Source organism: Myotis myotis, unplaced genomic scaffold, assembly GCF_014108235.1.
Source record: "Myotis myotis isolate mMyoMyo1 unplaced genomic scaffold, mMyoMyo1.p scaffold_m19_p_5, whole genome shotgun sequence".
Classification (NCBI taxonomy): Eukaryota; Metazoa; Chordata; class Mammalia; order Chiroptera; family Vespertilionidae; genus Myotis; species Myotis myotis.
Genome location: NW_023416357.1, coordinates 80,105,917 through 80,131,350, shown reverse-complemented (window position 1 = coordinate 80,131,350; position 25,434 = coordinate 80,105,917). Strand labels below are relative to the sequence as shown.

General features: G+C 43.2%; 1 protein-coding gene across 1 annotated transcript in view; it reads right to left on the bottom strand.

Moving 5' to 3' along the window:
* Window positions 1-22,367: 22,367 nt before the first annotated feature.
* Window positions 22,368-25,434, bottom strand: part of LOC118656492 (zinc-alpha-2-glycoprotein-like) — a 29,097-nt gene continuing 26,030 nt past the window's right edge. The window contains exons 3-4 of the mRNA XM_036309957.1: window positions 23,573-23,845; window positions 22,368-22,947 (exon numbers count right to left, since the gene is read on the bottom strand). Of these exons, the coding sequence (XP_036165850.1) occupies window positions 22,661-22,947; window positions 23,573-23,845 (560 nt within the window). The 3' untranslated portion in view covers window positions 22,368-22,660. The remainder of the gene's footprint in view (window positions 22,948-23,572; window positions 23,846-25,434) is intronic.

Sequence of the window (25,434 nt, the reverse complement as noted above, 5' to 3'; positions counted from 1 at the left end):
GTAGGTGTGGTATGCTGAGTATTTGGGGGCTGATGGAGGAGACAAGACCACAACAGGGCAGTATTGTTATGCAACCGACTTTATTAGGTGGATCTAGGTCAGGGTTGCATAAAAGGGACTTTACAGAGATCGCTGCGGTGCCAAGAGCAGGGAACAGGGCAAGAGAAAGGGGAATCTGAGAGGGGACTCGTGTGTCTAGGTGACCTCACTCAGCAGTACAGTTGGGAGTTGCCAGGTCAGAGAACCCGAAGGGCAGCAGAGGTGTGGGGGGTCTTTTATAGCCCCAGGGTTTGTCTTCTCTATGGTGAGCTGATAGGTGCAGTTTTGCAAAGCAGGAGGCTCTAAATGGCTAAAAATATGCTTTGGGCTATATTTAAAGCAATTGGATGCATAAGAATTTGAATTTGGGGCTGGTGGGCTTTGAGCCTGCTGTGAAGAAGTAACCCAGGGGCCATCGTTAGCCCATTTATGTAACAGCAGCCACAACAAGAGAAGGACCAGGAAACCATGACCATGCAGGGAGCAGAATATTTAGCAAAAACCTCTGCAGTTAATTTCCTCAGAGATAAGAGAAGAAATTGCAGGATGGTCTATAAAGGGAACATTTAGAAAACAAAAGAAATATCTTGAAATAAAAAATATTAGCACAAAAATGAAAAATTCAATAGAAGAGAAGGTTAAAGATACAGACCAGCAAATAGAACAAAAAGACAGAAAATGAAAAATATGAGTGAACACATGAAAATTAGAGAATCAATCCAGAAGGTTCCTCATTTGAATTTTAGGAATTTTGGAAAATACAGAACAGAGAAAATGAAGTGGGGGAAATTATCAACAAAAAAAATTTAAGAAAATGACTCAGAAATAAAGAACACATAGAGCCCACTGAATGTTCAGCAAAATGAATGGGAGAGGATTAAATAAAACCAACTCAATGTGAAATTTCAGAATCCTAAGATTTCCAGATTCATTTAAAGGACTAAGACTCAAACCTGAAGCACTGATTCGACAGACTATATGAACCCCTATGTTCACTGCATCATTATTTACAATAGCCAAAAATTGGAAGCAGCCCAAGTGTCCATTAGTCGATGAATAGGTACATTTACACAATGGAATAATACCTGGCCATAAAAAAGAAGGAAATGTCACCCTTTGCAACAGCATGGGTGGCCTGGAGAGCATTACGCTAAGTGAAATAGCCAGTCAGAGAAAGACAAGTACCAGATGATTTTACGCACATGTGGAACCTAATGAACAAAATGAACTAACAAATAAAATAGAGACAGACTTAGATAGAGACCAGGCTGACAGCTGGCGGGGGTGGAATTGAGGGGCTGGGTGGGTGGGTGGATGGGTGGGGAGGAGCAAAAAAAGAATAAAAGAGAAAAAACTCATGGACAAGGACAAGTGTGGTGATTGTTGGGAGGAGAGGGAGGGTATACGGAGGGGGGTGGTGGTGGTAAAAGGTGATGTAAGGAAACTTGACTTGGGGTGGTGAACACACAATACAATGTGTGGAATTGTGCACCTGAAATCTGTATAATTTTATTAACTAATAAATTCAATAAAAAGGAAAAAATAAAATTTGGGCAAAAAATCATAATGCGCCTGATTTCTTAACAGAAACATTGTTAGAAGACAAAATTCTAAGGGTAAATAATTTCTAAACTAGAATTTTATACTCAAAGTAAAAAAGGGTTATGAGGGGAACAAAAAGACAATTTCAGATATGCAGGTTCTCAAAATATTCACTCCACAGACATTCTGTCTCAGGAAGCTTATGAAAGGCTATGCTTCACCCAAAGGAGAAATTCCTGAGAGAGAAATGGGATCCAGAAGCAGGAGATCCAATATGGGGGTGGGGGTAGGGGTGGGACAAGGGCTCCCAGGGTGCTGCTGAAGGGACACGCCGAGATGACAGCTGTGCAGGAGCTGAGAGAGCAGCCAGGCGGTTTTGGAGCAGGAAAAAGAACTCCAGGGTTTTTCTAGAGTAAAACATATGGCTGTATTCAGGTTACAAATCAAACTGTTCTCAAAACCTAAAGACATCTGGACCCCTATGGAAAAGGACTTGTCTGCATTTCTTTAACAACTTTTTTTGTTGTTGCTTAATAGTTTTTAGTCCTTATATTTTTCTATGTCACTTTTCTATGTCTACTTGATAATGTGAGGATATAGAATTTCCAGTAAAGAATATTCCATCATCTCTGGCTATTTACGGAATGCAAAATCATACTATCCTCTTGTCTTAAACACTTGAATTTTCCTCCATTACATTATGCAGCAAAATTCACCGAAATGCATAGAGCCCACGGTTTCCCAGACAGGCTGGGGCCCGTTCTAAAAGGCACTACAAGTCGTGGAGAGTTGGTGTGCTTCTCAGCCAGCTGTGCTGAAGCGGTGATTAAGAACTTTAAACACAGCTCTTATCTTCATTCTGGGAAGAGAGAAAAATAAGAGCTTATGTTTGAAGAAGGATTTTAGTGAAAAGAGACTGAGCTTTGAGGCTGAACTGACTTGATTCTGCTGCTGAACTTTTTAATGGCAACTGTTTGCACCTTGGTATTAGGCATGATAACTCCAACCTTGCAGGAAGTTTAAAAGTGATCCCACCATGGCCCTGGCTGAGTTGCTCAGTTGGTTGGAGCATTGTTCCGTACACCAAAGAGTTGCGGGTTTGATTCCCCGGTCAGGGCATACACCTAGGTTGTGGGTTTGATCCCTGGTCGGGCTCTTAGGGAAGGCAACCAAACTAACTTTCTTTCTTTCTTTCTTTCTTTCTTTCTTTCTTTCTTTCTTTCTTTCTTTCTTTCTTTCTTTCTTTCTTTCTTTCTTTCTTTCTTTCTCTTTCTTTCTTTCTTTCTTTCTTTCTTTCTTTCTTTCTTTCTTTCTTTCTTTCTTTCTTTCTTCCTTCTTCCTTCCTTCCTTCCTTCCTTCCTTCCTTCCTTCCTTCCTTCCTTCCTCCTTCTCTCTCTCTCTCTTCTCTCTCTCTCTCTCTCTCTCTCTCTCTCTCTCTTTCCTTTCTCTCTCTCTCTCTCTCTTTCCTTTCTCTCTCTCTCTCTCTCTCTCTCTCTCTCTCTCTCTCTCTCTCTCTCTCCTTTCTCTCTCTCTCTCTCTCCTCAAAAAAAAAAAAAAAAAATTTGGTACTGTCCTAATCTGTTTGGCTCAGTGGATAGAGCATTGGCCTGTGGACTGAAGGGTCCTGGGTTCGATTCTGGTCAAGGGCATGTATCTTGGTTGCAGGCACATCCCCAGTAGGGAGTGTGCAGGAGGCAGCTGATCAATGTTTCTCTCTCATCGATGTTTCTAACTTTCTATCCCTCTCCCTTCCTCTCTGTAAAAAATCAATAAAATATATTTTAAAAAAAGATTTGGTACTATTCTGGTTCATAGTAGATATTTATCCTTTGTGGCTGTTACATGTGTTAATGTTTTATCATTTCCACATCTATCCTTTCTAGTCAGATCTTCAGTGAGGTGGGAAGACAAGTTTTATATCCCCATTTAAAGACAGGCAAAACCACGTCCCAGTGACAGATTAGTGCTATTCGATGGATCCTTTGGCATATAGCATTTCTGATTAGTGTGCAATGCTCTAACATAGATAGAGCCCTTGGCAAGCGAACTTCCTTGATGTGGTTTTACTTACAGTCCTACCTTTCCAGCAGCAGAACCATGTGGCTGAGAACAGACTGTGATTACAGACCTACTTCCAGAAAGAGGGTGCGTTTTTTTAAAAAAAATATATTTTTATTGATATCTGAGAGGAAGGGAGAGAGAAAAATAGAAACATCAAGGATAAGAATCATTGGTTGGCTGCCTCATGCACGCCCCACAGTGGGGATCAAGCCCACAACCTGGGTATATGCCCTGACCATGAAGTGAGCCATGACTTCCTGGTTTATAGGTTGATGCTTAACCACTGAGCCACACTGGCTGGGCTGCACCAATTTATACTCCTGCCAACAGAGCATGAGGGTTCCCTTTTGTCCACATCCTCACCAGCATGTTATCTCTTATCTCTTAGATGACAGCCTTCTAACAGATGTGAGGTGATACTTCATTGTGGTTTTTTAAAAAACTATGTTTTTATTGATTTCAGAGAGAGGGAGGGATAGAAACATCAATGATGAGAGAAAATAATTGATTGGCTGCCTCCTGCACGCCACCTACTGGGAATTGAGCTCACAATCTGGGCATGTGCTCTGACTAGGAATCAAACCGTGACCTCCTGGTTCATGGGTCAGTGCTCAACCACTGAGCAACACCGGCTGGGCTCATTGCATTTCCCAGATGATTAGGGATGTTGAGCATTCTTTCATGTACCTATTGGCCATCTGTATTTCTATCCTTTTATTTTTTAGTGTAAATTCGCATGTACAGTATTTCTTTATTAGTAATTCAATGTCTTTTAACTGTGCCATCATTTCAAATTGAGAATGTTATTTTCTTGTTCTTTCTTTTGTTAAAACATATTTCATTATTGATTTCAGAGAGGAAGGAAGAGGGAAAGAGAGATAGTAACATCAATGATGAGAATCATTGATCGGCTGCCTCCTGCATGCCTCCCACCAGGGATCAAGCCTGCAACCCGGGCATGTGCCCTTGGCCAGAATCGAACCTGGGACCCTTCAGTCTGCAGGTCGACGCTCTACCCACTGAGCAAACTGGCTAGGGCGAGAATGTTATTCTCTTGTTCTTTTTACAAAAGTACATAGTTTTGAATGGTCTGCTTTAACTCTATTAGCCTTAGACTTATTTTGAGTAATTTTTTAGGACATTAAGTTTTGAGGAATGCATATAGCATGATACAGCACAAACGTCTGTATATAACAGTGATGGCAAACCTATGACACGCGTGTCAGAGGTGACACACGAACTCATTTTTTTGGTTGATTTTTCTTTGTTAAATGGCATTTAAATATATAAAATAAATATCAAAAATATAAATCTTTGTTTTACTATGGTTGCAAATATCAAAAAATTTCTATATGTGACACGGCCCCAGAGTTAAGTTAGGGTTTTTCAAAATGCTGACACGCCGAGCTCAAAAGGTACGCCATCACTGGTATATAAGCTTGAAGAGGAAAAAGAACACACTTGATTTAAAGCCTGAAAAGTGAAGAAATTAAAGCAGAAAGTACTCAAAGAAGAGACAGGTCTTAGAAAGCAGAATATAAACAGAATCCAAAATGAAACTGAGGAAGGCAAGAAGGAAATAGTGAAAGTAGCAAAAGAAGTTTGTACAAAGAAACATGAAGACATTAACATGCCAGACCCCTGAAATGTGATGATACAAGAAAAAAATGTGGAGTGACACCACTTCAAGTGCAGAAAGATATACTTGAGGACTTAGTACTACCCACCACACACATTCAGGTGGGTGCTTTATACATATTATCGCATTCATTTCTCCCTATTAAATAGGCACTATTACTAACCCTCCTTTAGAAATGAGACAAGGAATCTGAAGGTCAGAAAGGTTAAGAAAGTCATCCAAGTTCACACAGCTTGTATGCGGCATTGAGATCTCATTTTGCTACACTATCTCTAGAAAACAAATGCAAGTGTTTTTTTTTATTGTTTGTGTTTTAAAGGGTAATAGTTCAAAGAGTAAAACCTTTGTTGATGTTTCTCAGGAATAAACTGGACCTCCAAAGTTTTGGAGATGTTTTCAGTCTCAAAAACCAATGATCATAAAAGTATGATTGTTTGTTTACTGTATTCCCTGTTCTGATTTTAATTAAATTCCAAATTTTACTAAACAAAAGGGGGGGGGGGGCGGCCGGTGTGGCTTGGTGGTTGGGTGTAGACCTATGAACCAGGAGGTCATGGTTTGATTCCCTGTAAGGACATATGCCCAGGCTCAGTCTCCAGTGTGGGGTGTGCAGGAGGCAGCTGATCAAAGATTCTCTCTCATCACTGATGTTTCTCTCTCTCCCTGAAATCATTAAAAAATATACTAAAAAAAGGGCGGGGCGGGGGGGAGAGGAAGCTGGACACTCGGTTGGAGTGTCATCTTGTACACCAAAAGGTAGCGGGTTCCATTCCCAGTCAGGGCACACTTGGCCCTGGTGGGGGCGCCCGGGCTTGGCTATTTTTAGCAGCAGGGACTTAGCAATCTCTGGAGCTGGGATTTGTGGCCTCTCATTCTTTAACTCCACTATCCAGCACAGAGTAAACATTTATCAGAAGGTGTTGAAATATTTACCACCCTCCTTCCAGTTCTCCCCACCCTTTCACCTTTGTGTTTTTGATCCAGCTCTGTCTGGCGAGTTCGTGGCTGGAACAGTGTTCCCACAGATCCGACTCCTGCCCCTCCTCCGAGTGGCACCCCCTCCTCCGAGTGGCATCCCCTCCTCCGAGTGGCACCCCCTCCGCAGTCTTCTCCACCCCCGGTGGCTCTTAGCCTGCATGCCCACCCCTCTCGGGCAGGACAGCTCCCGCCGTGCAAGGACGCGCTCCCTGGCGGGTGCGCCCGTCGCGGGAAGGCAGAATCCCGTCTGAATGTTCATCGGCCCTATACCTCCTAGCCCGACGCTCGGGTCATTACGTTGAATAATGAAATAATGAAGACGAGGTACCCAGACTACTTTTTTCACTTTAACAATCTGGACCTGCCCCCAAGGTCGTTTCCAAAGTTGTTCCCATGGACAGCAGCGTGGATGTGAGAGGGAGCGAGGTCGGCAGCAGGCTGGCTCCGAGGAGGCCCGAACAAGGGGCAAACCGCGGACTCCCGCCACCCTCCCCGAGTCTTTGCAAGTTCCCCACTCCCTGTCGGCTGCGGGCCCGGAGGGAGGGCGAGACCCAAAAGGCGCGGCAGGAGAAGACGCTTCGGATACCCCGAGGCAAGACTCGCGCTGCGCGTCCCGACGGAGCAGAGTCGGCCTCCCCGCGCACCCCAGCGGCCAGCGCGGAGCACTGCCACGGCGGCCGTCTCCGCCGGCACACAAAGGCCGGAAGTGCGCCCGCGCGCGCCCGGCGAGGCGGCCTCTCTAGGACGCCGGAGGCCTCACATCTCGGTGGTTCTCCCAGGCTCGAAGAACAGCACCCCCATCCCCGGGCCAGTTAGCGCAAGAACCCGATTTCCAGGGCGGGTACCCCACTCCAAGGGCAGCAAAATGAGTTTGTGGTGTTTTTTTTTGTTTGTTTGTTTGTTTTTAAATAAATTAGAAATCAGATTCAGCAACTCATGTGTAAAAGAAGCTCCACTTAAAACATATCCAGGCCCATGTCAGCTAAGGGGTTGGAGCATGGCGGATTGTCATGCTGACTCCCTCTCCGGAGGATAAGGAATCCGATGCTCGGAGAAAGTTCTTGCCTGCTTAGAGCTTCCCAGTGATGTAGTTGTGTCAGAACCCAGACTTGTTCCACACCGGCCTTCCCGCTGCCAAGGACCGCCCCTTAGCAGAAATGAACACTATTAAAATTAAAGCGTATGCTTTCAAAATGGCAGGAAAGGTAACGTGAGTCTGCAGGAATTCAGAGAAGACCATCACATGCCCATTAAGATGGCTACTATAAAAAAACAACAACTAAATAACAAGTGTTTGCAAGGAGAAATTGGAACTCTTGGGCATTGCTGGTGGGAATGTAAAATGGTGCAGCCACTGCAGAAAACAATAGGGCAGCTCCTTAAAAAATTTAAAACAAAATTACCATAAACCCAGCAATTCCAATTCTAGGTATACACTCAAAGAATTAAAAGCAGGGGCTTGAAGAGATATTGTACATCCATGTTCATAGCAGCAATATTCATAATAGCCAGAAGGTGAAAGCAACCTGAAGGTTCATAGATGAATGCATAAACAAAATATGTATGGCATGTCCATATAATGCAGTGGTTCTCAACCTTCCTAATGCCGCGACCCTTTAATACAGTTCCTTATGTTGTGGTGACCCCTAATTTCATTGTTACAAATTGAACATAATTAAAGAATAGTGATTAATCACAAAAACAATATGTAATTATATATGTGTTTTCCGATGGTCTTAGGCGACCCCTGTGAAAGGGTCGTTCGACCCCCAAAGGGGTCGCGACCCACAGGTTGAGAACTGCTGATAATGGAATCTTATTCAGCCTTAAAAAGGAAGGAAATTCTGACACTTGCTACAAGATGCATGAACCTTGAAATTATGCTATGTGAAATAAGCCAGTCACTAAAGGACAAACACTATATGATTCCATTCATATGAGGCACTTAGAGTAGTCAAATTCACAGCCAGAAAGTAGAATGGTGTCTGCCAGAGGATGGGGAGGGGAAAATAGGGAGTTATTGTCTCATGGGCATACATTTTAAAGTTTACAAGATGAAAAGAGTTCTGGAGATGGATGGTGGTTGCACAATAATATGGATATATTTAATGCCACTTGAACTATATATTTAAAAATGGTTGAGATGGTAAATTTTATGTTATGTATCTTTTAGCTCACATACAAAAAGGAGCTCAGAGAATACACCATACCATGCAAAAAGCATTAGATGTGGGCTAGAAAAATAGGTTTCTTAAATAGTAGACAGGCTTGGCAGAAGAATATAAATAAATATTTGTAAATAATGATGTATGGCAATACCACCCCAATTTCAGTTTCTTTCAAGGGATTGGAACAAAAACGGAAACTCTATGCCTGGTGCCAGGAAGGTTCTGGAAGACTTTTCAGAAAAGCTTATATAATAGCTTTGAGCAAACTACTCCATATTTATAGAAAACTAGTACCAGGGAGAGCATTAGAAAAGTCTTGCCACTGTCAGAAGAAAAATGACTGAATATTTTTCACTCTGCATATCATTTTGTTTGTATGTTTTTAAATATATATTTTATTGATATTTTACAGAGAAGAAGGGAGAGGGCTAGAGAGTTAGAAACATTGATGAGAGAGAAACATTGACCAGCTGCCTCCAGCACACTCCCTACTGGGGATGTGCCTGCAACCAAGGTACATGCCCTTGACCGGAATCAAACCTGGGACCTTTCAGTCCACAGGCCAACGCTCTATCCACTGAGCCAAACTGGTTAGGGCTGCATATCATTTTGAATGTCCTTCATTTTACATAGCTTTGGGAACTAGAAAAGCAACATTATTAGAAAACTAGAGGCCCGGTGCACGAATTTGTGCACAGGTAGGGTTGGGTCAGTCTGCCCCGATCAGGGTGGGGGTTGGGCGATCAAAGGCGGGGCTGGCTGTGGGGAGGGGCCTCATGCGGTTGGCAGGCTGGCCCTGTCCCCTGGTCACATTCTGGTCGAACTCCTGGTTGAGGGGACAATTTGCATATTACCCTTTTATTATATAGGATTATTATATAGGATAATTCAAAAGATTAATAAAAAAAAAGCAAAACCTGGTAGCATCAGAGATGTGGATCAGCAAGAGGATGTGTGGAGAGAAGGTAGGGAATATTCACAAGAGTGCCTGGTCTGTGGGTGTGTAAGCTCAAAACCCACTTTCCCAGAGCAGGACTAAATCCAGGCAAAACACGGGTGACCTTCCTATTCATACCTCCCTTTTTGCTCACTGTCCCCCTCCTGCAGCAGTTTGCCCAGATGCCCTAAGTTCTATATTTGGAAAGCAAGGTAGGACTATTTTAAGGTTCTATAAAGTGCTTTACTATCCAACCTACCAAGTGTGAAACATGAAGACCAATACTAAGAAAGGAGATTGAGCCAGTAATCAAAAACCTTTCAACAGAGAAGAAGCACAGGACAAGACGGTTTCCTTGGTGGGAATTCTGTCAAACATTTAAAGAAGAATTAATGCCCATCCTTCTCAAACTGCTCCAAAAAATTGAAGAGATGGGAACAATCTCAAACTCATTTTACGAGGCTAGCATTACCCAAAGCCAGATAAGGACACTACAAGGGAAGAAAATAGCCCTGGCTGGTTTGGCTTAGTGGATAGAGCATTGGCCTGTGAACGGAAGGGTCCCGGGTTCGATTCCAGTCAGGGGCGCATGCCCAGGTTGTGGGCTCGATTCCGGTCAGGGGCACATTGCTGGGTTGTGGGCTTGATCCCCAGTGGGGGGTGTGCAGGAGGCAGCTGATGGGTGAGTCTCTCTCATTATTGATGTTTCTTTTTTTTTTTTTTTTAAATATATTTTATTGATTTTTTACAGAGAGGAAGGGAGAGAGAGAGAGAGTCAGAAACATCGATTAGCTGCCTCCCGCACATCTCCTACTGGGGATGTGCCCGCAACCCAGGTACACGCCCTTGACCGGAATCGAACCTGGGACCTTTCAGTCCGCAGGCCGACGCTCTATCCACTGAGCCAAACCGGTTTTGGCTCATTATTGATGTTTCTATCTCTCCTTCCTTCCTCTCTGAAATGAATAAAAATATATTTAAAAAATAAAATTGAAATTAAAAAAAAGAAAACGACGGGCCAATATCCTTGATGACTATACAGGGTGGGGCAAAAGTAGACTTTCAGTTGTGAATATTCAAAACAGAATTTATTCTTATATTATTTATTTATTATTGTGTGATTTTCCCTATGAACAACTGTAGACCTACTTTTGCCACACCATGCAGATGCAAAACTTCTCAAAATATCAGCAGACCAAATTAAAAAACACATGAAAAGGATCACACAACACAATCAAGTGGAATTTATGCCTGGGATGCAAGGATGGTTCAATATACACAAATCAAAATAAATGTGGTAAACCACAAAACAGAACAAAAGATAAAAATCACATGATCATCAGCATTGCAGAGTAGCCATACTGGAACTGGAAGACCCAGGAGCAGCCCTGGGGCTGACTAATTCTAGACTTAGTTTATCCTCTTAGCCATTACATTATGATACCTCAGACAAATTTTCAGTAACCAATGCCACAAAACTTGGATTGAAACCTAGAATGCCAGTTTTATTACTTCTTAGGCAAAGCTATTCCCAGCTAGAGAATGGAGATAGAGAACTTTCCTTTCTTTGGTAGAAAAGTCTACTTGAGAAATTAAATTCAACCCAGAAATTTTGCTTAGTTAAAAATGGAAATTAGAGACTGAGGAAATAGCTAATTAATGGTTTATTATAAACTAGAAGCCCGGTGCACGAATTCATGCATGGATGGGATCCTCAGCCTGGCCAGCGATCGGGGCTGATTGGGGCCATCTCGCCCAGTCCCTATGGGGGCTGCAAGAGGTTGGTTGGCCCTGGGTAAGGGTCATGGGTGGTTGGCTGTGGGAGCACACTGACCACCAGGGTGCAGGTCCTGCATTGAGTGTCTGCCCCCTGGTGGTCAGTGCATGTCATAGTGACTGGTTAACTGATCATTCCAGTCATTCCAGTTGTTCAGTCACTTAGGCTTTTATATATATAGATTAGTGTATGTTAGAAGTTGATCTCTCAGTCCCACCGTTTCCCATGTATTGGGACTTTTGTCTCAAAAAAAAGCTAGGTCTATTGATAAAAGTATGTGGGTCCAAGAGACAGTTTTAGATTAATCTAAGTTCTGCTGTCTCTTAGTATAATGTCCTCAAGGTTCATCCATGTTGGAGCATGTGGCAGAATTTCCTTCCTTTTTAAGGCTGATTAATATTTCATTGTATAGATAGACCATATTTTATTTACCCATTTACCCTTCAATAGACACTGGGTTGTTTCCATCTTAACATTTAAAAAGGGAAACAACATGATCTTGCCTGTGTAGTCAGAGTATTGAGGTTGATTGGAAAGGAGGGAGACTCGGGAGGACTCCAAAATACCTGTCTGAGGCACAGTGAGAGAGGTGCAGTATAGGTGGGGAAAAGGGCCAGAGTTAGGGCATCATGTGGCCTTGGTGACATCTTGGCTCTGTGGGAAGAAAGGGAGGGGACAAGAACCAATGGTCTTAGTTTGAGTGGTTGGGAGGATAAAGATGCCCTTAACTGAGACAGAGAAACCTGGGGGAAAGGGGGATGGGGAAGGGACAAACCGGGAGGGGAAGGGGAGGAGAGAGGAGGAGAAAAGGGAAGAATTATTTTCCTTTTCTTTGGGGATGGGGCAGAGTGGGGAAAACCATGCAGGAATTTGGACTTGTGATACTGACGTGTCTTCAAGACATCCAGGTGGAAATACCGGGGACAGGTGTGAAAATGGAGTGAGGCAACGCCATAATTATAAAAGGGACCTACATATATACTTACACCCTGCTAGCCCTTCGGTTCTTAGAGCTGCTGGGAGAACCTCTCCGAAAGGATAGCGGGGTACACAGTGCCCTCTTGTGGCGATAACGGAAACTGCAACTGAGCCTATCACCATTAGGGCAGAAAAGTCCTGAATCCTGAAAGCCGCCTGTTTTGCCCCATTAGCTTAGGAAGGAAATCTGACTCAGACAGACTCGCACAATGTGTTTTAAGATCCTGCACATAAAGGATCAGGTGCTCAAGGGTCCAGAGAAGCCTACCGCTCCTTCAGCAGGTGCTGTGAGCCTAGGAGGCACCTCTGGAACAAACAAACAACACAGTAGAAATGGCTGATGGGCAGACAGAGTGAAAGGCAGGGTCAACGGGGCACAGGGAGGTGAGCACAGTTTATATACTGAAAAAACTTGGGGCCACCCTCATGTTCCACCTCTCCTTTATATTTCCTAACTATTAATGAACAAGCAGCTTTGCCAGCCAGGCAGCTCTAGTTGAGAGAAATAGTCTACTTGAGTGGTTCCTAAGCAACATCATGATCAAGTGGAAAACGTTTTGTTTGGGGTTCTTATCGCCTTTTAATTGGCCCTGTCTCAGGTCAAGGAAAGGCAATTTCAGAAGTCTGAGCATTCTTTCTCTCTTTCTCTCTTTCTTTCTTTTTTTTTCTTTTTTTTCTTTCTTTCTTTTTTTAAAAAATATATTTTTATTGATTTCAGAGAGGAAGGGAGAGGGAGAGATAGAAACATCAGCGATGAGAAGGAATCATTGATTGGCTGCCTTCTGCACATTGAACCGAGCCCACAACCCAGGCATGTGCCCCTGACCGGAATTGAACCTGGGACCCTTCGGACTGCAGGCTGACACTGTATCCACTGAGCCAAACCAGCGAAGGCCTGAGCATTTATTTCAATACAAACTCCAGGAATGACTCAAATGGCAGAACATCTAAAAGGTCTGGATTTAGGCCATTCAAGGCTGGATTGGTGGCTGCACCGTCCACTGGGGCCCAGGTTGCTTTCAGCTTTCTGTTCCATTACCCTCAGGGTGTGGTTGTCATGGTCGCAGTCCAAGATGGAGCTTCAGGCACCACATCCACTTCCTAGAAGCAGAATAGGGTTGTGGAACAGAGACTGATTTCCTATCAACAGCCAAGCGCCTGCAACATGAGGATGCGTATGAATTGGGAAAATAACTGTGTAAATAAAAACTAGAGGGGTCTTGAGGCTGATTGTGTTGTGTGTACTTTCTATTTATGATGATCTTAATCTCCATACCTGGAGAGCAGAAAATAAAATGAAATAAAATACAATAAAGTAAAATGATAAGAAGGAGCAGCATCGTTCGGGGGAGGAGGCGTCTGGTGAGGCATTCTAGGGCAGCCAGGGGCAGGAGGTGGGTGGGAGGGACCATTTGCCAACCTGGCTTTAGGGAAAAGTTCAGTTTGGGCCACCTGGGGTTCTTCCCAGTCTCTGCAAGCTTTTATTTGAAGAACGATCCATGCAGTTATTAACCTCCCCAGTGGAAAGCATTTCCACTTCCCAGAGCTCTCCTGCTGTCGGGGATATGAGTCCAGACATCTTGGCTTAACTGAGCCAAAGGGTTTCCTGACACTCAAGCAGGAGGAGACCCTGCCCAGGTGAGCCCAGCCAGCCTGCACCTTTGCTTTTAGATCACAAGGGGCACCATTCGGCAGCTGGGTTCTCTGCACACCCTCCAGTCCTCCGTACTCATTCACATCTGGTCATGATCACAATCCTGAATGTGTTCCCCTACTGTCAGGAAGTCTTCAACTGTTACACTCAGAATAAATAACAGAGTCTTCTTGCATTATTCAAAAGTCTCCCCAGTTTGATCCCCAAACACCTTCGTAACCTTATCACTGTGTGGTTCATTTCTTTATTACATAAACATCTATCTCAGTGTCTTCTAACCAAGAGACATTCGATAAACATTTATTGAATAAACAAATGGATGGGTGTATTCACCAAAACTTTAAAAGTGAGCAATGGAAAAAAATCTGAATTGGGATCCAAAAATTGGCAAATTTGATTTCCGGGTCCCCCTCATCACCCCCCTGCCCTCCCCCCCCCCGCCACCTCTACTCATCTTTAATTTTTCAGTTTTATTTATCTCCCCTTTGATTTGGGAAGGAACAAAAAGTGCATCTGTGATGGGTGGTCTTAGATTGCTTGTGACATCCTTGAAGAGTATAGAGATTGGCTTTATTCAAATATCTTTCTTAACATCTTCCCTGATATTTTTATCTGAAAGAAGTCTCATCATGAAAATAACCTATAGTTGGAATTGGTGATTATGGCCGTGGTCATGGGAGGAGGAGGTGAGATTTGAGCTGGGCCTTGACAATGGGTATTATTTCAATAAGCAGAACTGAGGCAAACTCCATGCAGGAAGGGGCTGTCCCTACCTCATTCTCCTGGCTCTCCAGTGCTCATTAGAGTGCCGAGCATACAATGGGGACTCCACCTATAATTCTTCAGTGAGTCCGTCAATAAATGAGCAAAGGAAACAGAGACAAACACTAAATATGTCTGATGAACAATAAGGTGTAGAACTTGAAACAGCAAGTTCTAGCAGGAAACAAGTTATTAAAAATGATTAATTTGAGAGAGAGAGAAAATTGGTTTGTTGTTCCACTTATTTATGCATTCATTGGTTAATTATTGTATGTGCCCTGACTGGGGATCGAACCGCAACCTTGCTGTATCGGGATGACACTAACCAGCTGAGTTACCAGCCAGAGCTGGGAACAAGGTTAAAAAACAGCAGTGTTCAGCCACATTGAAAAAGGCATTAGCAAAGACTTGTTGTTGTTGTTTTTAATCCTCACCTGAGGATATTTTTCCATTGATTTTTACATTGAGTGGAAGGGAGAGGGAAAGACAGAGGGAAATATCGATGCGAGAGAAACACATTGACTGGTTGCCTCCTGCAGGAGCCCCGATCGATTGGGGCTCAGGAGGGAGAGGAGCCTGCAACCGAGATAGATGCCCTTTACAGGAAACGAACCCAGGACCAGTCCGCAGGCTGACGCTCTACCCACTGAGCCAAACCGGCTAGGGCGGCAAAGAATGTTTTTTTTTTTATTTTATTTTTTTTTTTTATTTTTTTTTTTTATTGCTTAAAGTATTACAAAGGGTATTACATATGTGTCCATTTTATCCCCCCGCCCTAGACAGTCCCCTAGCCTCCCCTATCCCCCCATGTCTTATGTCCACTGGTTATGCTTCTATGCATGCATACAAGTCCTTTAGTTGATCTCTTACCCCCCTACCTCCTGCCCCACAACCCTCCCCGGCCTTCCTGCTGCAGTTTGACAATCTGTTTGAGGCAGCTCTGCCTCTGTATCTATTATTGTTCAAAAGTTTATAATGGTCTCTATTATCCATGAATGAGTGAGATCATGTGGTATTTTTCCTTCATTGACTGGCTTATTTCACTTAGCATAATGCTCTCCAGTTCCATCCATGACGTTGCAAATGGTAAGAGTTCCTTCCTTTTTAGAGCAGCATAGTATTCCATCGTGTAGATGTACCACAGTTTTCTAATCCATTCATCTACTGATGGGCACTTAGGCTGTTTCCAGATCTTAGCTATGGTGAATTGTGCTGCTATGAACATAGGGGTGCATATATCCTTTCTGATTGGTGTTTCTGGTTTCTTGGGATATATTCCTAGAAGTGGGATCACAGGGTCAAATGGGAGTTCCATTTTCAGTTTTTTAAGGAAACTCCATACTGTCTTCCATAGTGGCTGCACCAGTCTGCATTCCCACCAGCAGTGCACAAGTGTTCCTTTTTCTCCACATCCTCTCCAGCACTTGTCGTTTGTTGATTTGTTGATGATAGCCAGTCTGACAGGTGTGAGATGGTACCTCATTGTTGTTTTGATTTGCATCTCTCGGATGATTAGTGACTTTGAGCATGTTTTCATATGTCTCTTGGCTTTCTGAATGTCCTCTTTTGAAAGGTGTCTATTTAGGTCCTTTGCCCATTTTTGATTGGATTGTTTATCTTCCTTTTGTTAAGTTGTATGAGTTCCCTATAAATTTTGGAGATTAGGCCCTTATCGGATATGACATTGGCAAATATGTTTTCCCACACAGTGGGTTTTCTCGTTGTTTTGTTGATGGTTTCTTTTGCTGTGCAGAAGCTTTTTATTTTGATGTAGTCCCATTTGTTCATTTTCTCTTTAGTTTCAAGTGCCCTAGGAGCTGTATCAGTGAAGAAATTGCTTCGGCATATGTCTGAGATTTTGTTGCCTTTGGATTCTTCTAGAATTTTTATAGTTTCCTGTCGTACATTTAAGTCCTTTATCCATTTTGAGTTTATTTTTGTGTATGGTGTAAGTTGGTGGTCTAGTTTCATTTTCTTGCATATATCTGTCCAATTTTCCCAGCACCATTTATTGAAGAGACTATCTTGGCTCCATTGTATGTTCTTGCCTCCTTTGTCAAATATTAATTGAGCATATTGGTTCAGGCCGATTTCTGGGCTCTCTATTCTATTCCATTGATCTATATGCCTATTCTTGTGCCAGTACCAGGCAGTTTTGAGAACAGTGGCTTTGTAATACATCTTGATATCTGGTATTGAGATCCCACCTACTTTGGTCTTTTTCAGGATTGCTGCAGCTATTCGAGGTCTTTTTTTATTCCAGATGAATTTTTGGAGAGTTCGTTCTAGATCTCTGAAGTATGCCGTTGGTATTTTAATGGGAAGTGCGTTGAATTTATAGATTGCTTTGGGTAGTATGGACATTTTAATGATGTTGATTCTACCAATCCATGAACACGGTATGTTCTTCCATCTGTTTATGTCTTCCTCTATATCTTTTTTCAACGTCCTGTAGTTTTCTGAGTAGAGGTCTTTTACCTCTTTAGTTAAGTTTATTCCTAGGTAGCTTAATTTTTTTGGTGCGATGGTAAACGGGATTGTTTTTATAATCTCTCTTTCTGAAAGTTCACTATTGGTGTATAGAAATGCCTCGGATTTCTTGGGGTTAATTTTGTATCCTGCTACATTGCCAAATTCATGTATTAAGTCCAGTAGCTTTTTGATGGAGTCTCTAGGGTTTTGTATGTATAATATCATGTCGTCTGCAAATAAGGACAGTTTTACTTCCTCTTTTCCAATTTGGATGCCTTTTATTTCTTCTTCTTGCCGAATTGCAATGGCTAACACTTCCAGTACTATGTTGAACAGGAGTGGTGAGAGGGGGCATCCCTGTCTTGTTCCTGTTCTTAGGGGAAATGGTGTTAGTTTTTGTCCATTGAGTATGATGTTGGCTGTGGGCCTGTCATATATGGCTTTTATTATGTTGAGGTATGATCCTTCTACTCCCACCTTGCTGAGAGCTTTTATCAAAAATGGGTGTTGAATTTTGTCAAATGCTTTTTCTGCATCAATTGATATGACCATGTGGTTTTTTTTCTTTCAATTTGTTTATGTGATGTATCACGTTTATTGATTTGCGGATATTGTACCATCCTTGCATCCCTGGGATAAATCCTACTTGGTCATGGTGTATGATCTTTCTGATGTACTGCTGGATCCGATTTGCTAAGATTTTGTTGAGGATTTTGGCATCTATGTTCATGAGGGATATTGGCCTGTAATTCTCTTTCATTGTGTTGTCTTTACCTGGTTTTGGTATTAGGGTGATGCTGGCTTCATAGAATGAGCTTGGAAGTGTTCCTTCCTCTTGAATTTTTTGTAGTAGTCTGAGGAGGATAGGTTTTAGTTCTTCCTTGAATGTTTGGTAAAACTCCCCTGTGAAGCCGTCTGGTCCTGGGCTTTTGTTTGCTGGAAGCTTTTTGATGACTGCTTCAATTTCTTCCATAGTTATTGGCCTGTTGAGATTTTTAGATTCTTCCTGATTGAGTTTTGGAATGTTGTATTTTTCTAGGAATTTGTCCATTTCCTCCAGGTTGTCTAGTTTGTTGGAGTAGAGCTGTCCATAGTATTTTTTAACAATCATTTGTATTTCTGTGGGGTCTGTTGTTATTTCGCCTCTATCGTTTCTGATTTTGTTTATTTGGGTCCTCTCTCTTTGCTTCTTGGTGAGCCTGGCTAGAGGTTTGTCAATCTTGTTTATCCTTTCAAAGAACCAGCTCTTGGTTTCATTGATTTTCTGTATTGTTTTTTTGGTCTCTATGTCATTTATTTCTGCTCTAATCTTTATTATCTCCTTCCTTCTGCTCACTCTAGGGTTTTCTTGTTGCTCTCTTTCTAATTCTTTGAGTTGTAGAGTTAGATGATTTACTACCATTTTTTCTTGTTTTTTGAGATAGGCCTGTAGAGCTATAAACTTCCCTCTCAGGACTGCTTTCATTGTGTCCCATAGGTTTTGGATTGTTGTGTTTTCATTGTCATTAGTTTCCAGGATGTTTCGAATTTCTTCTTTGATTTCATTGGTAACCCAATCAATATTTAATAGCATGCTATTCAGCTTCCAGGTGTTTGAGTATTTTGGGTTGTTTTTATTGTAGTTTATTTCTAATATTATGCCATCGTGGTCTGCGAAGACGCTTTTTATGATTTCAATTTTCTTGAATTTGGGGATACTTTGCTTGTGACCCAATATATGGTCTATTTTTGAATATGTCCTATGAGCATTTGAGTAGAATGTATATTCCCTGGCTTTCGGGTGAAGTGTTCTGAAGATGTCTATTAAGTCCATCTGATCTAGTGAGTCATTTAGGATTGCTGTATCTTTGCTGATTATTTGTCTAGAGGACTTATCCAGTGCTGTCAGTGGTGTATTAAAGTCCCCTACTATGATTGTATTGTTGTCGATGTCTCCTTTGATATCTTCCAGGAGTTTTTTTATGAATTTGGGTGCTCCTGCATTGGGTGCATATATGTTTACCAGGATTATATCTTCTTGTTGTATTGATCCCTTTAGTATTATGAAGTGGCCTTCTTTATCTCTTGTTATGGCCTTCACTTTGAGGTCTATTTTGTCCGATATAAGTATTGCTACCCCAGCTTTCTTTTCCTTTCCATTTGCCTGAAAGATATTTTTCCATCCTTTCACTTTCAGTCTGTGTGAGTCCCTTCTAATGAGGTGGGTTTCTTGTAGACAGCAGATGTATGGGTCATGTTTTTTTATCCATTCAGCCACTCGATGTCTTTTGTTTGGAGCATTTAGTCCGTTTACATTTAAAGTTATTATTGAAAGGTAGTTGTTTGTAGGCATTTCTGTTTTTGTGTGGCTGTTTTCTTTCTGAGCTTTTTATTTCTTATTTTTATACCAGTCCCTTTAGCATTCCTTGCATTGCTGGCTTGGTGGTGATAAACTCCCTTAGCCTTTTTTTGTCTGTGAAGCTTCTTATTTCCCCTTCAAGTTTGAATGATAGCCTTGCTGGATAGAGTATTCTTGGATTCAGTCCTTTGCTTTGCATCACTTTGTAAATTTCCGTCCATTCTTTTCTGGCCTGATGTGTTTCTGTTGAGAAATCATTTGACAATCTAATGGGAGATCCCTTGTATGTAACTTTCCGTCTCTCTCTTGCAGCCTGTAAGATTCTCTCTTTGTCCTGAACATTTGCCATGGTAATTATGATGTGTCTTGGTGTGGGTCTTTTTGGGTTCACCTTGTTTGGGACTCTCTGGGCTTGTGTGACTTTTTTCTTCCCCACCTCAGGGAAGTTTTCTGATATTATTTCTTCTAATAGGTTTTCTAATCCTTGTTCATCCTTCTGTTGTTCTGGTACCCCTATTATTCGTATGTTGTTTCGTTTCATGTTGTCCCAAAGCTCCCTTAGGCTCTCCTCCTGTCTTTTCATTTTTTTCTCCAATTGCAGTACATTTTGGGTGTGTTTTGCTTCCTTGTCTTCTAAATCACTAATTCGGTCCTCCGCTTCTCCTAGTCTACTGTTGATACTTTCAATGGAGTTTTTCATTGCAGCTATATCGCTCTTCATATCTTCTTGGGTCTTACTTAAGTTGTTGATTTTTTCATCTGTTTCTTCTAGCTTCTTCCATATGTTATCGATTTTTTCATCTGTTTCTTCTAGCTTCTTCCATATGTTATCGATTTTTTCATCTGTTTCTTCTTGCTTCTTGCTGAGGTTGTCGATTTTTTCCTCCATCCGGTTTATGCACTCTAGGACCCTTATTCTGAATTCTTTTTCTGTCATGTTGCATGCCTCTGTATTACTTAGCTGCTTTTCTGGAGAGTCCTCCTTCTCTTTCCTTTGGGGGTTTCTTTGTCTACCCATGTTTGATCTCACTGACATATCTAGATGTTGAGTCGTTCAGTGGCTGCTCCCTTGGTGGCAGTGACTCCTTGGTCTGCGGTTCCTCTTCGGGCGGTTGCGGTAGCAGCTGCTCTTCAGTTGGCAGCAACTCCTCTGGTGGGTGCTGTTCACAGCTGTGGTGGCTCTTCTGGCTGGTGGGGCGAGGTTTCACGTACAGCTGCTGTTCCTCAGCAGAGGATGTGGTGCTCAGGAGGTTGCTGTTGCTTGGATCTGCTGTGTTGATTTAAAGGCACAAAATACAACACAACAAGGCACCACGTACCAGGCACTATACACAAATATATTCACGATATTAATAACCCCAAATAAAGGTGACCACCTGAATTAAGAGAATTAGGGGATAAGGAAGAAGGAAGAGAAAAAGAGAAAAGAGAAAAAAGAAAAGAAAATTAGGGACCAAAAAAAGGAGTGCAAAAATGAAAGTGGGAAAAAGGAGGGGGGAAAGTAAAAGCGAGAAAAGAAAGGAAAAGAAAAAAAAAGAGCAAAAAGAGAGAATGAAGTGGAAGAGGGGAAGAGACTTTTATATGAGGAGAATGCTCCTATAGAACAGCCATTAATCCCAACAAATTCCAGCAACAGCTCCCTGGATATAAATGCAAACTAGAAACAACCAATAATATAACGATGAAAATAGAATGGAGAACACTAATCCCAAAATAAAATAAAGAGAAAATAAAATGGCACTTTAAAAAAAATGGTAAAATGGTAGCAGTAATAATACTGGTTAAAAATAAGAAGGTAGTAATTAAAAGGGTAAAATCAGGTGATGGAAAAAAGAAGAAAAAGAAAAAAAAAAGAAGAAGAGGAAAAGAAGGAAAAAAAAAAAAGAAAAAAAAAAGAAAAAAAAAATTGGTTTCTTAGTTAAAAGGTGAAAAAAGAAAAAAAAAAAAAAATATTGCAGTAGTGAAGGTCCTTCGGTTCTTCTATTCTTCAGTGTGGCTCGCCTTAGACCTGCCCGGTATTCAGGAGAGTGTTGAGTTTCCCTGCGATACACTGTTCCTCTGTGTTGTAAACCACAGTCCTTATTTTAAAGCAAGCTGCATTTGTTTCCCAGACTGCCTTATTTTGTGTTTAGCAAAGAGTCAGTTTGTGGGTCAGCCTCTGGGTGGCAGTGTTCTGGGGTTGGCCTCTGAGGCTACAGGGCCTCTCTGTCCAGTGGAAGTTCACTGCCCAGAGCTGGCTGCGTAAGAGTTACCAGTGCTGTGTTGTTGCTGGGATTGATTCAAGAATGTTTTTAAGTCCTCTATCCAGTTGGTGTCTCCTGCCTAATTCACAATACTTATCTCTCCAGTCCAGCTGATAAACTATCCCCAGGAGAATCCTCCAGAGAGAGACAAGGTGGTCCTAAGAGACTGAGGAATTGTTAAGGGAATTTGTGGCACCGAAGCGTAATAAAGGGGTCACAGGTAAGAGTTCTGCCCTGTTTGTTTGTTTTACTTAAACCTGTGCAGGGTGGTAGGTGACTGAGTTAAAAAAAAAAATCACAAACGGACTCAGTTAAAAAACAACAAAGCACAATGAAATGAATTGGAAGGGGCCCAAGAACAGCAGGCTGATTCTTGCTTCTCTGGGAGTGCATCTGGGGGATAAAGCCTCGTGAACAGCCCGAGCTGTGTGTGCTCCCCACGGCCAACTGGATGTGGGATGGGTGGAGTAGCTGGAGCGGAGGGCGGGGTCACCGCGGGGAAGGAAGTGCTGGGGAAACCGAGGTACAGACAGGGCTGCGGATTGCGCATTAACGAGGTTGCAGAGCGCTATGGCCTTACAGGCAGAGGGGATTTCAGTAGTGGGCACCGGAACAATGCTCATAGCTTTCGTTTTTCCCCCAAATCTCCTGGTGGTCTTGCCATGCTACAGTGGGGGCCCCAGGCCAAGAGGGCCAGTGAACATTGCTTCTAGCAAACACGAAGAATTTCGGATGGTTCAGGTGCTTGGGGGCAGGATGAATAATAACATCTGCTGACATTTCCACAGCATTTAGCAGTTTAATAATCTGGTTTATTTTGTGGATAGGCTAGGTGATTAGTGTTGCTTAGATTTCACAGACTAGATAATGGATCTGAGGAGGAATGTAGCAGTGAGTCAGCTCAGTGCCCAGCACTCAGGACTTGTGTCTCCAAATTCACCACCTCTCCGTCCCCTTCACTCTTCCTCTTGGGCCTTGCTGATGGCGATGACAGTCATTCTAGAGCTCATCTCTCATGTCCCGATGAAAGGGTGCCTACTAGTCTCCGGACCCCGAGATGCTTAGGCCCTGGTTACTGACTCTTATTCCATGTGACAGTGAGGGGCTGGGCCAGGCTGCTGTGCTGCACGTGGCAGGAGTAAGGGCCTCTGGACAGAGAGGGGATTTTCACCACCTCCCAGGACTGGTAAGTGCCATTTTCACTGAGAGGACCCTCTCCCCATGTCTCAGCCACCACTACACTGTCTGCCTGAGTCCAGTACATACTGATGGGTTTTGGGTAGAAGTTGTCGGCCACGCACTTGAGGGTCCTGATGAGTCCTAGTGTCACATGGCTGGTGATCGACACAGAGGGAGGGTCTGTGGAGAGACACAGCACAGAGTTTGAGGGTCTGAAGGAGACATTTCCCTGTTCACGTCTCTCCCACCCCTGGAGTCAGGGATGAGCAGAGCTCTCAGTTTTCCACCTGCCTCCCCAGGAAACTTCCAGAAGATCAGGGAAGCTGAGGCTTTCCATGAGGCTTCCCTGTTGGATAAAGGAATGTCTGTGGCTACTTCCTTGCCTCCCAGCACCCTGCCCACCCACTGTGGATTGACTTCTGGTGGCAAGAAATGCCAATGCCCCATGCATTGTTTTGTTTCCCCCCCAAAAATCTCCCAGTGGGCTTTGTGGCTCCTGCCTCCCCCGTCTGCCGGCTGCTCTGTCTTTGTGACCCTGCCCTCTTCCCTCCCATAAGAACTTCTTTCTGATTAATTTTTAAACCCAGGTCTCAGCTTGCGTCAATCAATCCTGCTCACACTTACTCATCTTCATCCTTCCTGGGCAGACATTTTACACACCTGCCTTCTCCCCACAGCCAAGCCAGGAGGCATATCGCAGAGAGAAATGACTACAGGATTTGCCTGAAATGTTCCCCTGAGGTCCCAGTCTGAACTGGTCTTTCTCAGCTCAGTGTGAGGAGGAGGACATGGGGGCAGTAGGTACCTTGACGGTCCAGGAAGGGCCTGCTGTATTGCAGGTAGCTCCGCAGCATATCAGGGCACTCCTTTTCCAGGTAGTTCTTGGACGCTTGCACAGAGCCTTCTGTCTCCCACTTCACCTTCGTGTTCACAGCTTCTGGTTGCAGGGGGATCCAGGCTGGGATTTCTGTGTTGAACTTGATGTAGTCCTGTCCATCATAGGCATACTTCCAGAAGGCTCCACCGTAGTTGTCATTCCGAATCTCACAACCGAACGTTCCCTTAAAGGTGTGATTCCCTGCAGGTAAGCGCCCCCCCCCCCCCCCACGAAATAAGTCAGCCTGGCATCAGCTCTGTCTTAATAACTGTCACTCCTACGTAGTGTGCAACTCAATAGGGAGAAAGGGTTTTGAAATCTAAACGTGCAACCCCTTTCGTCTTGCCAAATGGCTTATTAGCCAGACATAGAGCAGGCAGAGAGAGGAAAACTTAGTATTTTCTGGTGTTTTCCATTCTTCCCAATCAGGGAATTTCAGATTGCTGCAGACTGTGGGCAGATCTTTAAATAAAATTTGAATAAACTGTGGGGTCTTAGGAACCAGACACAAGCACACAGAAGTGCATTGACAGGTTAAATAGAAATTATTTGTAGTTTAAAATAGATTATGTAGTCTCTCCTTTTCTTTCAGATGTGTGTGAGGTTGATGTCTCCAGTTGGGTCAGCATGATTTTATCAGCTCTTCTCTCTTTTTGCATTTTTGATATCTTCAAACAAATCTCTAATGCCCAGCTTCCTTCTCAATTAGCAACAACTCTTGGATAATGGCATTTGTAGGGAAGGGAGACATAACCTCTTCACTTCATTTTTGCAAGTCTTATTCGTATTTTTTAAAAATTTAAAAAATATCTTTATTAATTTCAGAAAGGAAGCGAGAGGGAGAGAGAGATGGAAGCATCAATGATGAGAGAGTATCATTGATTGGCTGCCTCCTGCACGCCCTCTACTGCGGGCCAAGCCCACAACCTGGGCATGTGCTCTTGACTGGAATTGAACTGGGGACCCTTCAGGCTGTCTGCAGGCTGACACTCTATCCACTGAGCCAAACCATCTAGGGCAGTGGTCAGCAAACTCATTAGTCAACAGAGCCAAATATCAACAGTACTTCTTCAAAATAGACTCGCCCAAGCCGAAAACTGACTTCTGGGCATGGGCCACGAAGTTTCAGTTGCACTGTACCTGCGCCCTCACGTGGTATTTTGTGGAAGAGCCACACTCAAGGGGCCAAAGAGCCGCAGTTTGCTGACCATGGAACTAGGGCTTAGCAATTATTATTGGCTCTCCTAGGTGATGGCTCCAAGGGAGATCAAGACAGTCCGTTGTAGCTTCCAGGGAATTTACCTAGATAATAATTCATGTTTCTTGGAGGCAGAACTCAATGATGCAATTATTGCAGGTTCAGACCAGACAATTAATTACATGTTCACTGTCAAAGAGCTAGTGACTGGCAGAGCCAGCACCTGAGCCCAGGTCAAAATGACCCAAGGTTAGCTCACTCCCCACCCAACATCCCTGGGTGGAGGTGAGCCTGACACCTTCTACAGTGGAATCCACCTCAGATGTGGGGTGTGGAACCAAGATGTCAGATGTGCCTAGACGAGGGCTGACACTGACTTCACTTCCTGTGAGAGTTGAGGCCTAAAAGTGAGGATGGAGAAGCAATGGGGAAGGAAGAAAAGCAGCTCTGATATGGGGGAGGAGGGTGCAGAAATGTCTGTATATTTGTACTTGTTCTTCCACACCTCGTTGTAGATATAAGTATTTCCACCCCGCAGACCCCTTTCCACTCCCAAGAGCAGGCTGCCTCTGGTGCTAAGACCCTCCACCCC